The sequence below is a fragment of the Leucoraja erinacea genome, chromosome 7 (assembly GCF_028641065.1).
Source record: "Leucoraja erinacea ecotype New England chromosome 7, Leri_hhj_1, whole genome shotgun sequence".
Classification (NCBI taxonomy): Eukaryota; Metazoa; Chordata; class Chondrichthyes; order Rajiformes; family Rajidae; genus Leucoraja; species Leucoraja erinaceus.
The window spans coordinates 42,492,939-42,509,575 of NC_073383.1; the positions used below are offsets into that span (position 1 = coordinate 42,492,939).

The 16,637-nt window shown below is 43.3% G+C and overlaps 1 protein-coding gene across 1 annotated transcript in view; it reads right to left on the minus strand.

The window, feature by feature from the left end:
• LOC129699142 (uncharacterized) overlaps positions 1-16,637 on the minus strand; it is a 285,806-nt gene that overhangs the window by 35,001 nt on the left and 234,168 nt on the right. The window contains exons 41-47 of the mRNA XM_055638811.1: positions 13,293-13,406; positions 12,249-12,335; positions 9,228-9,341; positions 8,212-8,298; positions 4,535-4,648; positions 3,602-3,688; positions 582-695 (exon numbers count right to left, since the gene is read on the minus strand). Coding sequence (XP_055494786.1) covers positions 582-695; positions 3,602-3,688; positions 4,535-4,648; positions 8,212-8,298; positions 9,228-9,341; positions 12,249-12,335; positions 13,293-13,406 — 717 coding nt within the window. The remainder of the gene's footprint in view (positions 1-581; positions 696-3,601; positions 3,689-4,534; positions 4,649-8,211; positions 8,299-9,227; positions 9,342-12,248; positions 12,336-13,292; positions 13,407-16,637) is intronic.

Genomic DNA, 16,637 nt, shown 5'->3' on the forward strand with positions numbered 1-16,637 from the left:
TGGCTGATCTATCTTTCCCTCTCAACCCCATTCTTCTGCCTTCTCCCCATAAGCACTGACACCCGTACTAACCAAGAATCTGTCAATCTCTGCCTTAAAAAATATATTTTGATTAGTCCTCCACAGCCGTCAGTGGTAATGAATTCCACAGATTCACCACCCTCTGACTAAAGGAATTCCTCCTCATCTCCTTTCTAAAGGTACGCATTTTATACTGAGGCTATGGTATCTGATCCTAGACATTCCCACTGGTGGAATCATTCTCTCCACGTTCACTACCCAGACTTTTCACTATTTGGTAAGTTTCAATTAATTCCCCCTCACCCTTCCAAACATCCCTCTGTGGCAGTGAGTTAATTAAGATCAGCAAACACAATGGGTGTCTCAACTTCCCTGGGCACTGTCAGATGTTTAGACTTTCCAATCAGCTACCTTTATCTTCAGTGATATCAACAGTGATTCGGCCAAGACAATATATTGAAGCAGTCTCAATCCAACAGCATTCAGTGAAGGAGGAATCCCTGAAGTCACACTCTGGAGACAAATTGATTCAATTTTCCAAAAAGTATCTGATGACTCACAGAAGGCCTAGACATTTCAGCAGGCGTGCCAAGTTGTGTATCTCTCAAAGACTGATCCCCTGGCAGTTTTTCTCGTTTCACACTCCGTTTAGAGTCCACTTTTGTCCGAACTTCCTGTATGTATAAGCAGAAAGATTTAATGAACAATCAGGCAATAGCAATAGCAGTGGGGTCATTATGATAAGCAGGTATTCAATATTTAGGTTGAGTTATTTACAATATACATCAATGATTTGGAATAAGGGATTCAAAGTAACATTTGCAAATTTGCAGATGACAGAAAGCTGGGTGGCAGTGTGAACTGTGAGGATGATGTTATGAGAATGCAGAGTGACTTGGACAGGTTGGGGGAGTGGGCAGATGCATGGCAGATGAAATTTAATGTGGATAAATGTGAGGTTATCCACTTTGGTATCAAAAACAGGAAGGCAGATTACTATCTAAATGGTGTCAAGTTGGGAAAAGGGGAAGTACAATGGGATCTGGGGGTCCTTGTTCATCAGTCTGTGAAAGTAAGCATGCAGGTACAGCAGGCAGTGAAGAAAGCGAATGGCATGTTGGCCTTCATAACAAGAGGAGTCGAGTATAGGAGCAAAGAGGTCCTGCTGCATTTATACAGGGCCCTAGTGAGACCACACCTGGAGTATTGTGTGCAGTTTTGGTCCCCTAATTTGAGGAAGGACATTCTTGCTATTGAGGGAGTGCAGCGTAGGTTTACAAGGTTAATTCTCGGGATGGCGGGACTGTCAAGTGCTGAGAGAATGGAGCGGCTGGTCTTGTACACTCTGAAGTTTAGAAGGATGAGAGGGTATCTTATTGAAACATATAAGATTGTTAAAAGTTTGGACACACTAGAGGCAGGAAACATGTACCCGATGTTGGGGAAGTCCAGAACCAGGGGCCACAGTATAAGAATAAGAGGTAAGCCATTTAGAACAAAGACAAAAAAACTATTTTTGTCAAAGAGAGTCGTGTGTCTGTGGAATTCTCTGCCTCTATGGAGGCGGGTTCTCTGGATACTTTAAAGAGAGAGCTTGATAGGGCTCTTAAAGATAGTGGAGTCAGGGGTTATGGGGAGAAGACAGGAACAGGTACTGATTGGGGATAATCAGCCACAATCACATTGAATGGCTGTGCTGGCACGAAGGGCCAAATGGCCTACTCCTGCACCTAATGCCTATTGTCTATTATTAATCAAAGGAAGCACAACAACCATGAACAATCATTCATGGAAGGAATATCAGCCTAAATATCCAAAATGGCCTGATGGTCTGCATCCCAGAGTACTCTAGGAGGTGGCCCTAGAGAATGGTGATTATTCTCCAGTGTTCTGTTGACTCTGGATCAGTTCATGTGGACTGGAGGGTAGCCAATGTAACTCCAATTTTTATGAAAGGAGGGAGAGAGAAAACAGGGAATAACAGATCATTTACCCTTACATTGGTTGTGGGGAAGGTGCTTGAGTCAATTATTATAGATGCTATAGCAGCGCATTTGGAAAGTAGTGACAGGATCAGTCAAAGTCATGCTTGTCTAATCTTCTGGAAGTTTTTGAGGATGTGACAAGTAGAATGGATAAGGGAGAGCCAGTGAATTAGGTGATCTGGACTTTCAAAAAGCCTTTGACAAGGTCCCAAACAAGAGATTAGTGTGCAAAATTAAAGCATATGGTATTGGGGGTAGGGCATTGACAAGAATAAAGAACTGGTTTGCAGACAGGAAGCAAAGAGTAGGAAGTAACAGGTCCTTTTCATAATGGCAGGCAGTGACTAGTGTGATGCCGCAAGGCTTGGCGCAGGGACCCCAGATACTTACAATATATTAACGATTTAGACGAGGCAAGTTTAGACTAGTTTGGAATTGACACAAAGCTGGGTGGCAGTGTGAGCTCTGATGAGGATGCTATGAGCCTGCAGGGTGACTTGGATAGGTTGGGTGAGTGTGCAGATGCAGTATAATGTGGATAAATATGAGATTATCCACTTTAGTGGCAAGAACAGGATGGCAGATTAATATCTGAAGGGTGTCAGATTAGGAAAATGGGAGGTGCAACGAGACCTGTGTGTGCTTGTACACCTGTCACTGAAAGTAAGCATGCAGGTACAGCAGGCAGTGAAGAAAGCGAATGGCATGTTAAACTTCATTGCAAGAGGATTTGAGTTTGGGAGCAAAGAGGTCCTACTACAGTTGTACAGGGCCCAGGTGAGACCACACCTGGAGTATTGTGTGCGGTTTTGGTCTCCTAATTTGAGGAAGGACGTTATTGCTATTGAGGGAGTGCAGCATAGGTTCACCAGGTTAATTCAGGGGATCGTGAGACTGACATATTATGAAAGAATGGGCGTATATTCACTGGAATTTAGTAGGATGAGAGGCAATCTTATGGAAACATATAAAATTCTTAAAGGATTGGACAGGCTAGATGCAAGGAAAATGTTACCGATGTACCGATGGAATCCAGAACTAGGGGTCACAGTTTAAGAATAAGGGGTAGGCCATTTAGGACTGAGATGAGGAAAAACTTCACCCAGAGTTGTGAATCTATGGATTTCTCTACCACAGAAAGCAGTGGAGGCCAATTCACTGGATGCTTTCAAGAGAGTTAGATTTAGCTCTTCGGGCTACAGGATTCAAGGGATATGGGGAAAAAGCAGGAACGGGGTACTGATTTTAGATGCAGCCATGATCATATTGAATGGCAGTGCAGGCAAGAAGAGCCGAATGGCCTACTCCTGCACCTATATTTCTATGTTTCAAATCAACCTGTGTGTGCAGTGCCATGTACAAAATTCATCAAAGAAGGAAACATTTATACCAAACTGATGTATTTCATTTTGCAGTGCATTCAAGAGCACAGTCCCCACATGCTGAACCATCTACTGAAAGGCTTACACTAGATCACTGACCACTTTCTGCCAGACACCAACTTCATCTTGAGTAGCTTCAACTTTGGGCAGTTCTGGAAGTAGTTCATCATCCATGAATGATGCAGGAATTTCTCTAGATAAATAAAGTCATACCTCACTCCCTGATCTTGAAGGTTGTCCTCGTGGATGATTTTCTCCTTCAACATCCTGTCTGGGATCAGTTTCTGCAACGTTCTTCTTCTGTGTATATAAGTAGAAAGATTTGATCAATGAGATCAGACAAGAGGAACATACTAACTAATGTTCATAACGGACGTACATACTAATGCCAACTTTGACTGGGGCTGCACCAGTTTGATGTTGAAATAACACGGCTTCAAGGGAGAGAAACTGTTCATTTAACCCAACTCACCTCTGTCAACATTTGTACTGCATCAGACTATCCTACCACACGTCTTCCTCATAGTCTTACACATCATTCCCCTCCATATATGTTACTCCCGCTCTGCTTTAAATTTATCTAAAGGAAAATCCTCACTGCACCCTCATAAGTTCATACGTTCTAGTAGCAGATTTAGGCCAGGAATCTGTCAATCTCTGCCTTAAAAAATATATTTTGATTAGTCCTCCACAGCCATCTGTGGCAATTAATTCCACAGATTCACCACCCTCTGACTAAAGAAATTCCTCATCTCCTTTCTAAAGGTACGTCTTTTATACTGAGGCTATGGTATCTGATCCTAGACATTCCCACTGGTGGAATCATTCTCTCCACATTCACTACCCAGACCTTTCACTATTTGGTAAGTTTCAATGAATTCCCCCCTCACCCTTCCAAACGTTCCTCTATGGCAGTGAGTTAATTAAGATCAGCAAACACAATCGGTGTCTCAACTTCCCTGGGCATTGTCAGATGTTTAGACTTTCCAATCAGCTACCTTTATCTTCAGTGATATCAACAGTGATTCGGCCAAGACAATATATTGAACCAGTCTCAATCCAACAGCATTCAGTGAGGAGGAATCCCTGAAGTCACTCTCTGGAGACAAATTGATTCAATTTTGCAAAAAGTATCTGATGACTCACAGAAGGCCTAGAAATTTCTGCAGGCGTGCCAAGTTGTGTTTCTCTCAAAGCCTGGTCCCCTGGCAGTTTTTCTCGTTTCACACTCCGTTTAGAGTCCACTTCTGTCAGAACTTCCTGTATGTATAAGCAGAAAGATTTAATGAACAATCAGGCAATAGCAATAGCAGTGGGGTCATTATGATAAGCAGGAATTCAATATTTAGATTGAGTTATTTACAATATACATCAATGATTTGGATTAAGGGAGTCAAAGTAACATTAGCAAATTTGCAGATGACAGAAAGTTGGGTGGCAGTGTGAACTGTGAGGATGATGTTATGAGAATGCAGAGTGACTTGGACAGGTTGGGGGAGTGGGCAGATGCATGGCAGATGAAATTTAATGTGGATAAATGTGAGGTTATCCACTTTGGTATCAAAAACAGGAAGGCAGATTGCTATCTAAATGGTGTCAAGTTGGGAAAAGGGGAAGTACAATGGGATCTGGGGGTCCTTGTTCATCAGTCTATGAAAGTAAGCATGCAGATCCAGCAGGCAGTGGAGAAAGCGAATGGCATGTTGGCCTTCATAACAAGAGGAGTTGAGTATAGGAGCAAAAACGTCCTGCTGCATTTGTACAGGGCCCTAGTGAGACCACACCTGGAGTATTGTGTGCAGTTTTGGTCCCCTAATTTGAGGAAGGACATTCTTGCTATTGAGGGAGTGCAGTGTAGGTTTACAAGGTTAATCCTCGGGATGGCGGGACTGTCAAGTGCTGAGAGAATGGAGCGGCTGGTCTTGTACACTCTGAAGTTTAGAAGGATGAGAGGGTATCTTGTTGAAACATATAAGATTGTTAAAGGTTTGGACACACTAGAGGCAGGAAACATGTTCCCAATGTTGGGGAAGTCCTGAACCAGGGGCCACAGTATAAGAATAAGAGGTAAGCCATTTAGAACAAAGACAAAAAAACACTTTTTGTCAAAGAGAGTCGTGTGTCTGTGGAATTCTCTGCCTCTATGGAGGCGGGTTCTCTGGATACTTTAAAGAGAGAGCTTGATAGGGCTCTTAAAGATAGTGGAGTCAGGGGTTATGGGGAGAAGACAGGAACCGGTACTGATTCCTGTCAGTAGACACTAGATCCTGTTAGTATACAAACTTAAAGCACAAGGCATTGGGGGTTCAGTATTGATGTGGATAGAGAACTGGCTGGCAAACAGGAAGCAAAGAGAAGGAGTAAACGGGTCCTTTTCACAATGGCAGGCAGTGACTAGTGGGGTACCCCAAGGCTCAGTACTGGGACCCCAGCTATTTACAATATATATTAATGATCTGGATGAGGGAATTGAAGGCAATATCTCCAAGTTTGCGGATGACACTAAGCTGGGGGGCAGTGTTAGCTGTGAGGAGGATGCTAGGAGACTGCAGGGTGACTTGGATAGGCTGGGTGAGTGGGCAAATCCAGATTCAATTTTAATTTTTGGCAGATGCAGTATAATGTGGATAAATGTGAGGTTATCCATTTTGGTGGCAAAAATAGGAAAGCAGACTATTATCTAAATGGTGGCCGATTGGGAAAGGGGGAGATGCAGCGAGACCTGGGTGTCATGGTACACCAGTCATTGAAGGTAGGCATGCAGGTGCAGCAGGCAGTAAAGAAAGCGAATGGTATGTTAGCTTTCATTGCAAAAGGATTTGAGTATAGGAGCAGAGAGGTTCTACTGCAGTTGTACAGGGTCTTGGTGAGACCACACCTGGAGTATTGCGTACAGTTTTGGTCTCCAAATCTGAGGAAGGACATTATTGCCATAGAGGGAGTGCAGAGACGGTTCACCAGACTGATTCCTGGAATGTCAGGACTGTCTTATGAAGAAAGACTGGATAGACTTGGTTTATACTCTCTAGAATTTAGAAGATTGAGAGGGGATCTTATAGAAACTTACAAAATTCTTAAGGGGTTGGACAGGCTAGATGCAGGAAGATTGTTCCCGATGTTAGGGAAGACCAGGACAAGGGGTCACAGCTTAAGGATAAAGGGGAAATCCTTTAAAACCGAGATGAGAAGAACTTTTTTCACGCAGAGAGTGGTGAATCTCTGGAACTCTCTGCCACAGAGGGTAGTTGAGGCCAGTTCATTGGCTATATTTAAGAGGGAGTTAGATGTGGCCCTTGTGGCTAAGGGGATCAGGGGGTATAGAGAGAAGGCAGGTACGGGATACTGAGTTGGATGATCAGCCATGATCATATTGAATGGCGGTGCAGGCTCGAAGGGCCGAATGGCCTACTCCTGCACCTAATTTCTATGTTTCTATGTTTCTATTATTGGGGATAATCAGCCACAATCACATTGAATGGCTGTGCTGGCACGAAGGGCCAAATGGCCTACTCCTGCACCTAGTGCCTATTGTCTATTATTAATCAAAGGAAGCACAACAACCATGAACAATCATTCATGGAAGGAATATCAGCCTAAATATCCAAAATGGCCTGATGGTCTGCATCCCAGAGTACTCTAGGAGGTGGCCCTAGAGAATGGTGATTATTCTCCAGTGTTCTGTTGACTCTGGATCAGTTCATGTGGACTGGATGGTAGCCAATGTAACTCCAATTTTTATGAAAGGAGGGAGAGAGAAAACAGGGAATAACAGATCATTTACCCTTACATTGGTTGTGGGGAAGATGCTTGAGTCAATTATTATAGATGCTATAGCAGCGCATTTGGAAAGTAGTGACAGGATCAGTCAAAGTCATGCTTGTCTAATCTTCTGGAAGTTTTTGAGGATGTGACAAGTAGAATGGATAAGGGAGAGCCAGTGAATTAGGTGATCTGGACTTTCAAAAAGCCTTTGACAAGGTCCCAAACAAGAGATTAGTGTGCAAAATTAAAGCATATGGTATTGGGGGTAGGGTATTGACAAGAATAAAGAACTGGTTTGCAGACAGGAAGCAAAGAGTAGGAAGTAACAGGTCCTTTTCATAATGGCAGGCAGTGACTAGTGTGATGCCGCAAGGCTTGGCGCAGGGACCCCAGATACTTACAATATATTAACGATTTAGACGAGGCAAGTTTAGACTAGTTTGGAGATGACACAAAGCTGGGTGGCAGTGTGAACTCTGATGAGGATGCTATGAGCCTGCAGGGTGACTTGGATAGGTTGGGTGAGTGTGCAGATGCAGTATAATGTGGATAAATATGAGATTATCCACTTTAGTGGCAAGAACAGGATGGCAGATTAATATCTGAAGGGTGTCAGATTAGGAAAAGGGGAGGTGCAACGAGACCTGTGTGTGCTTGTACACCTCTCACTGAAAGTAAGCATGCAGGTACAGCAGGCAGTGAAGAAAGCGAATGGCATGTTAAACTTCATTGCAAGAGGATTTGAGTTTAGGAGCAAAGCCGAATGGCCTACTCCTGCACCTATATTTCTATGTTTCAAATCAACCTGTGTGTGCAGTGCAAAGAACAAAATTCATCAAAGAAGGAAACATTTATACCAAACTGATGTATTTCATTTTGCAGTGCATTCAAGAGCACAGTCCCCACATGCTGAACCATCTACTGAAAGGCTTACACTAGATCACTGATCACTTTCTGCCAGACACCAACTTCATCTTGAGTAGCTTCGACTTTGGGCAGTTCTGGAAGTAGTTCATCATCCATGAATGATGCAGGAATTTCTCTAGAAAATGAAGCCATACCTCACTCCCTGATCTTGAAGGTTGTCCTCGTGGATGATTTTCTCCTTCAACATCCTGTCTGGGATCAGTTTCTGCAGCGTTCTTCTTCTGTGTATACAAGTAGAAAGATTTGATCAATGAGATCAGGCAAGAGGAACATACTAATGCCAACTTTGACTGGGGTTGCACCAGTTTGATGTTGAAATAACATGGCTTCAAGGGAGAGAAACTGTTCATTTAACCCAACTCACCTCTGTCAACATTTGTACTGCATCAGACTATCTTACCACACGTCTTCCTCATAGTCTTAAACATCATTCCCCTCCATATATGTTACTCCAGCTCTGCTTTAAATTTATCTAAAGGAAAATTCTCAGCTGCACCCTCATAAGTTCATACGTTCTAGTAGCAGATTTAGGCCATTCAGCCGATCAAATATACTTCGCCAATCAATCATGGCTGATCTATCTTTCCCTCTCAACCCCATTCTTCTGCCTTCTCCCCATAAGCACTGACACCCGTACTAACCAAGAATCTGTCAATCTCTGCCTTAAAAAATATCTTTTGATTAGTCCTCCACAGCCGTCAGTGGTAATGAATTCCACAGATTCACCACCCTCTGACTAAAGGAATTCCTCCTCATCTCCTTTCTAAAGGTACGCATTTTATACTGAGGCTATGGTATCTGATCCTAGACATTCCCACTGGTGGAATCATTCTCTCCACGTTCACTACCCAGACCTTTCACTATTTGGTAAGTTTCAATGAATTCCCCCTCACCCTTCCAAACATCCCTCTGTGGCAGTGAGTTAATTAAGATCAGCAAACACAATGGGTGTCTCAACTTCCCTGGGCACTGTCAGATGTTTAGACTTTCCAATCAGCTACCTTTATCTTCAGTGATATCAACAGTGATTCGGCCAAGACAATATATTGAAGCAGTCTCAATCCAACAGCATTCAGTGAAGGAGGAATCCCTGAAGTCACACTCTGGAGACAAATTGATTCAATTTTCCAAAAAGTATCTGATGACTCACAGAAGGACTAGACATTTCAGCAGGCGTGCCAAGTTGTGTATCTCCCAAAGACTGATCCCCTGACAGTTTTTCTCGTTTCACACTCCGTTTAGAGTCCACTTTTGTCCGAACTTCCTGTATGTATAAGCAGAAAGATTTAATGAACAATCAGGCAATAGCAATAGCAGTGGGGTCATTATGATAAGCAGGAATTCAATATTTAGGTTGAGTTATTTACAATATACATCAATGATTTGGAATAAGGGATTCAAAGTAACATTTGCAAATTTGCAGATGACAGAAAGCTGGGTGGCAGTGTGAACTGTGAGGATGATGTTATGAGAATGCAGAGTGACTTGGACAGGTTGGGGGAGTGGGCAGATGCATGGCAGATGAAATTTAATGTGGATAAATGTGAGGTTATCCACTTTGGTATCAAAAACAGGAAGGCAGATTACTATCTAAATGGTGTCAAGTTGGGAAAAGGGGAAGTACAATGGGATCTGGGGGTCTTTGTTCATCAGTCTGTGAAAGTAAGCATGCAGATCCAGCAGGCAGTGGAGAAAGCGAATGGCATGTTGGCCTTCATAACAAGAGGAGTCGAGTATAGGAGCAAAGAAGTCCTGCTGCATTTATACAGGGCCCTAGTGAGACCACACCTGGAGTATTGTGTGCAGTTTTGGTCCCCTAATTTGAGGAAGGACATTCTTGCTATTGAGGGAGTGCAGCGTAGGTTTACAAGGTTAATTCTCGGGATGGCGGGACTGTCAAGTGCTGAGAGAATGGAGCGGCTGGTCTTGTACACTCTGAAGTTTAGAAGGATGAGAGGGTATCTTATTGAAACATATAAGATTGTTAAAAGTTTGGACACACTAGAGGCAGGAAACATGTACCCGATGTTGGGGAAGTCCAGAACCAGGGGCCACAGTATAAGAATAAGAGGTAAGCCATTTAGAACAAAGACAAAAAAACTATTTTTCTCAAAGAGAGTCGTGTGTCTGTGGAATTCTCTGCCTCTATGGAGGCGGGTTCTCTGGATACTTTAAAGAGAGAGCTTGATAGGGCTCTTAAAGATAGTGGAGTCAGGGGTTATGGGGAGAAGACAGGAACAGGTACTGATTGGGGATAATCAGCCACAATCACATTGAATGGCTGTGCTGGCACGAAGGGCCAAATGGCCTACTCCTGCACCTAATGCCTATTGTCTATTATTAATCAAAGGAAGCACAACAACCATGAACAATCATTCATGGAAGGAATATCAGCCTAAATATCCAAAATGGCCTGATGGTCTGCATCCCAGAGTACTCTAGGAGGTGGCCCTAGAGAATGGTGATTATTCTCCAGTGTTCTGTTGACTCTGGATCAGTTCATGTGGACTGGAGGGTAGCCAATGTAACTCCAATTTTTATGAAAGGAGGGAGAGAGAAAACAGGGAATAACAGATCATTTACCCTTACATTGGTTGTGGGGAAGATGCTCGAGTCAATTATTATAGATGCTATAGCAGCGCATTTGGAAAGTAGTGACAGGATCAGTCAAAGTCATGCTTGTCTAATCTTCTGGAAGTTTTTGAGGATGTGACAAGTAGAATGGATAAGGGAGAGCCAGTGAATTAGGTGATCTGGACTTTCAAAAAGCCTTTGACAAGGTCCCAAACAAGAGATTAGTGTGCAAAATTAAAGCATATGGTATTGGGGGTAGGGCATTGACAAGAATAAAGAACTGGTTTGCAGACAGGAAGCAAAGAGTAGGAAGTAACAGGTCCTTTTCATAATGGCAGGCAGTGACTAGTGTGATGCCGCAAGGCTTGGCGCAGGGACCCCAGATACTTACAATATATTAACGATTTAGACGAGGCAAGTTTAGACTAGTTTGGAATTGACACAAAGCTGGGTGGCAGTGTGAGCTCTGATGAGGATGCTATGAGCCTGCAGGGTGACTTGGATAGGTTGGGTGAGTGTGCAGATGCAGTATAATGTGGATAAATATGAGATTATCCACTTTAGTGGCAAGAACAGGATGGCAGATTAATATCTGAAGGGTGTCAGATTAGGAAAATGGGAGGTGCAACGAGACCTGTGTGTGCTTGTACACCTGTCACTGAAAGTAAGCATGCAGGTACAGCAGGCAGTGAAGAAAGCGAATGGCATGTTAAACTTCATTGCAAGAGGATTTGAGTTTGGGAGCAAAGAGGTCCTACTACAGTTGTACAGGGCCCAGGTGAGACCACACCTGGAGTATTGTGTGCGGTTTTGGTCTCCTAATTTGAGGAAGGACGTTATTGCTATTGAGGGAGTGCAGCATAGGTTCACCAGGTTAATTCAGGGGATCGTGAGACTGACATATTATGAAAGAATGGGCGTATATTAACTGGAATTTAGTAGGATGAGAGGCAATCTTATGGAAACATATAAAATTCTTAAAGGAATTGGACAGGCTAGATGCAAGGAAAATGTTACCGATGTACCGATGGAATCCAGAACTAGGGGTCACAGTTTAAGAATAAGGGGTAGGCCATTTAGGACTGAGATGAGGAAAAACTTCACCCAGAGTTGTGAATCTATGGATTTCTCTACCACAGAAAGCAGTGGAGGCCAATTCACTGGATGCTTTCAAGAGAGTTAGATTTAGCTCTTCGGGCTACAGGATTCAAGGGATATGGGGGAAAAGCAGGAACGGGGTACTGATTTTAGATGCAGCCATGATCATATTGAATGGCAGTGCAGGCAAGAAGAGCCGAATGGCCTACTCCTGCACCTATATTTCTATGTTTCAAATCAACCTGTGTGTGCAGTGCAATGTACAAAATTCATCAAAGAAGGAAACATTTATACCAAACTGATGTATTTCATTTTGCAGTGCATTCAAGAGCACAGTCCCCACATGCTGAACCATCTACTGAAAGGCTTACACTAGATCACTGACCACTTTCTGCCAGACACCAACTTCATCTTGAGTAGCTTCAACTTTGGGCAGTTCTGGAAGTAGTTCATCATCCATGAATGATGCAGGAATTTCTCTAGATAAATAAAGTCATACCTCACTCCCTGATCTTGAAGGTTGTCCTCGTGGATGATTTTCTCCTTCAACATCCTGTCTGGGATCAGTTTCTGCAACGTTCTTCTTCTGTGTATATAAGTAGAAAGATTTGATCAATGAGATCAGACAAGAGGAACATACTAACTAATGTTCATAACGGACGTACATACTAATGCCAACTTTGACTGGGGCTGCACCAGTTTGATGTTGAAATAACACGGCTTCAAGGGAGAGAAACTGTTCATTTAACCCAACTCACCTCTGTCAACAATTGTACTGCATCAGACTATCCTACCACACGTCTTCCTCATAGTCTTAAACATCATTCCCCTCCATATATGTTACTCCCGCTCTGCTTTAAATTTATCTAAAGGAAAATCCTCAGCTGCACCCTCATAAGTTCATACGTTCTAGTAGCAGATTTAGGCCATTCAGCCGATCAAATATACTTCGCCATTCAATCATGGCTGATCTATCGTTCCCTCTCAACCCCATTCTTCTGCCTTCTCCCCATAAGCACTGACACCCGTACTAACCAAGAATCTGTCAATCTGCCTTATAAAATATCTTTTGATTAGTCCTCCACAGCCGTCAGTGGTAATGAATTCCACAGATTCGCCACTCTCTGACTAAAGAAATTCCTCCTCATCTCCTTTCTAAAGGTACGTCTTTTATACTGAGGCTATGGTATCTGATCCTAGACATTCCCACTGGTGGAATCATTCTCTCCACGTTCACTACCCAGACCTTTCACTATTTGGTAAGTTTCAATGAATTCCCCCCTCACCCTTCCAAACATCCCTCTGTGGCAGTGAGTTAATTAAGATCAGCAAACACAGTGGGTGTCCAAACTTCCCTGGGCATTGTCAGATGTTTAGACTTTCCATTCAGCTACCTTTATCTTCAGTGATTTCAACAGTGATTCGGCCAAGACAATATATTAAAGCAGTCTCAATCCAACAGCATTCAGTGAAGGAGGAATCCCTGAAGTCACACTCTGGAGACAAATTGATTCAATTTTCCAAAAAGTATCTGATAACTCACAGAAGGCCTAGAAATTTCTGCAGGCGTGCCAAGTTGTGTATCTCTCAAAGACTGATCCCCTGGCAGTTTTTCTCGTTTCACACTCCGTTTAGAGTCCACTTTTGTCCGAACTTCCTGTATGTATAAGCAGAAAGATTTAATGAACAATCAGGCAATAGCAATAGCAGTGGGGTCATTATGATAAGCAGGAATTCAATATTTAGGTTGAGTTATTTACAATATACATCAATGATTTGGATTAAGGGATTCAAAGTAACATTAGCAAATTTGCAGATGACAGAAAGCTGGGTGGCAGAGTGAACTGTGAGGATGATGTTATGAGAATGCAGAGTGACTTGGACAGGTTGGGGGAGTGGGCAGATGCATGGCAGATAAAATTTAATGTGGATAAATGTGAGGTTATCCACTTTGGTATCAAAAACAGGAAGGCAGATTACTATCTAAATGGTGTCAAGTTGGGAAAAGGGGAAGTACAATGGGATCTGGGGGTCCTTGTTAATCAGTGTATGAAAGTAAGCATGCAGGTCCAGCAGGCACTGGAGAAAGCGAATGGCATGTTGGCCTTCATAACAAGAGGAGTCGAGTATAGGAGCAAAGAGGTCCTGCTGCATTTATACAGGGCCCTAGTGAGACCACACCTGGAATATTGTGTGCAGTTTTGGTCCCCTAATTTGAGGAAGGACATTCTTGCTATTGAGGGAGTGCAGCGTAGGTTTACAAGGTTAATTCTCGGGATGGCGGGACTGTCAATTGCTGAGAGAATGGAGCGGCTGGTCTTGTACACTCTGAATTTTAGAAGGATGAGAGGGTATCTTATTGAAACATATAAGATTGTTAAAAGTTTGGACACACTAGAGGCAGGAAACATGTACCCGATGTTGGGGCAGTCCAGAACCAGGGGCCACAGTATAAGAATAAGAGGTAAGCCATTTAGAACAAAGAGAAAAAAACACTTTTTCTCAAAGAGAGTTGTGTGTCTGGAATTCTCTGCCTCTGTGGAGGCTGGTTCTCTGGATACTTTAAAGAGAGAGCTTGATAGGGCTCTTAAAGATAGTGGAGTCAGGGGTTATGGGGAGAAGACAGGAACCGGTACTGATTGGGGATAATCAGCCACAATCACATTGAATGGCGGTGCTGGCACGAAGGGCCAAATGGCCTACTCCTGCACCTAGTGCCTATTGTCTATTATTAATCAAAGGAAGCACAACAACCATGAACAATCATTCATGGAAGGAATATCAGCCTAAATATCCAAAATGGCCTGATGGTCTGCATCCCAGAGTACTCTAGGAGGTGGCCCTAGAGACTGGTGATTATTTTCCAGTGTTCTGTTGACTCTGGATCAGTTCATGTGGACTGGAGGGTAGCCAATGTAACTCCACTTTTTATGAAAGGAGAGAGAGACAAAACAGGGAATAACAGATCATTTACCCTTACATTGGTCGTGGGGAAGATGCTTGAGTCAATTATTATAGATGCTATAGCAGCGCATTTGGAAAGAAGTGACAGGATCAGTCAAAGTCATGCTTGTCTAATCTTCTGGAAGTTTTTGAGGATGTAACAAGTAGAATAGATAAGGGAGAACCAGTGAATGAGGTGATCTAGACTTTTAAAAAGCCTTTGACAAGGTTCCACACAAGAGATTAGTGTGAAAAATTAAAGCACATGGTATTGGGGGTAGGGTATTGACAAGAATAGAGAACTGGTTAGCAGACAGGAAGGAAAGAGTAGTAATTAACGGGTCCTTTTCTGAATGGCAGGCAGTGACTAGTGTGATGCCGCAAGGCTGTGTAGGTTCACCGGGTCAATTCAGGGGATGGCGAGACTGACATATTATGAAAGAATGGGTCGAATGGGCTTGTATTCACTGGAATTTAGTAGGATGAGAGGCAATCTTAATATACAATTCTTAAAGGATTGAACAGGCTAGATGCAGGGAAAATATTTCCGATGTTGGGGGCGTCCAGAACCAGGGGTCACAGTTTAAAAATAAGGGGTAGGCCATTTAGGAATGAGATAAGGAAAATTTTCAGAATCTGTGGATTTCTCTACCACAGAAAGCAGTGGAAGCCAATTCACTGGATGTTTTCAAGAGAGTTAGATTTAGCTCTTAGGGCTACAGGAATTAAGGGGTATAGAAACATAGAAACATAGAAATTAGGTGCAGGAGTAGGCCATTCGGCCCTTCGAGCCTGCACCGCCATTCAATATGATCATGGCTGATCATCCAACTCAGTATCCCGTACCTGCCTTCTCTCCATACCCTCTGATCCCCTTGGCCACAAGGGCCACATCTAACTCCCTCTTAAATATAGCCAATGAACTGGCCTCAACTACCCTCTGTGGCAGAGAGTTCCAGAGATTCACCACTCTCTGTGTGAAAAAAGTTCTCCTCATCTCGGTTTTAAAGGATTTCCCCCTTATCCTTAAGCTGTGACCCCTTGTCCTGGACTTCCCCAACATCGGGAACAATCTTCCTGCATCTAGCCTGTCCAACCCCTTAAGAATTTTGTAAGTTTCTATAAGATCCCCTCTCAATCTCCTAAATTCCAGAGAGTATAAACCAAGTCTATCCAGTCTTTCTTCATGACAGTCCTGACATCCCAGGAATCAGTCTGGTGAACCTTCTCTGCACTCCCTCTGTGGCAATAATGTCCTTCCTCAGATTTGGAGACCAAAACTGCACGCAATACTCCAGGTGTGGTCTCACCAAGACCCTGTACAACTGCAGTAGAACCTCCCTGCTCCTATACTCAAATCCTCTTGCTATGAAAGCCAACATACCATTCGCTTTCTTTACTGCCTGCTGCACCTGCATGCCTACCTTCAATGACTGGTGTACCATGACACCCAGGTCTCGCTGCATCTCCCCCTTTCCCAATCAGCCACCATTTAGATAATAGTCTGCTTTCCCGTTTTTGCCACCAAAATGGATAACCTCACATTTATCCACATTATACTGCATCTGCCAAACATTTGCCCACTCACCCAGCCTATCCAAGTCACCTTGCAGTCTCCTAGCATCCTCCTCACACCTAACACTGCCCCCCAGCTTAGTGTAATCCGCAAACTTGGAGATATTGCCTTCAATTCCCTCATCCAGATCATTAATATATATTGTAAATAGCTGGGGTCCCAGTACTGAGCCTTGCGGTACCCCACTAGTCACTGCCTGCCATTGAGAAAAGGACCCGTTTACTCCTACTCTTTGCTTCCTGTTTGCCAGCCAGTTCTCTATCCACATCAATACTGAAATATGGGGGAAAAGCAGGAATGGGATACTGATTTTAGATGCAGCCATGATCATAATGAATGGTGGTGCAAGATCGAAGAGCCGAAAGGCCT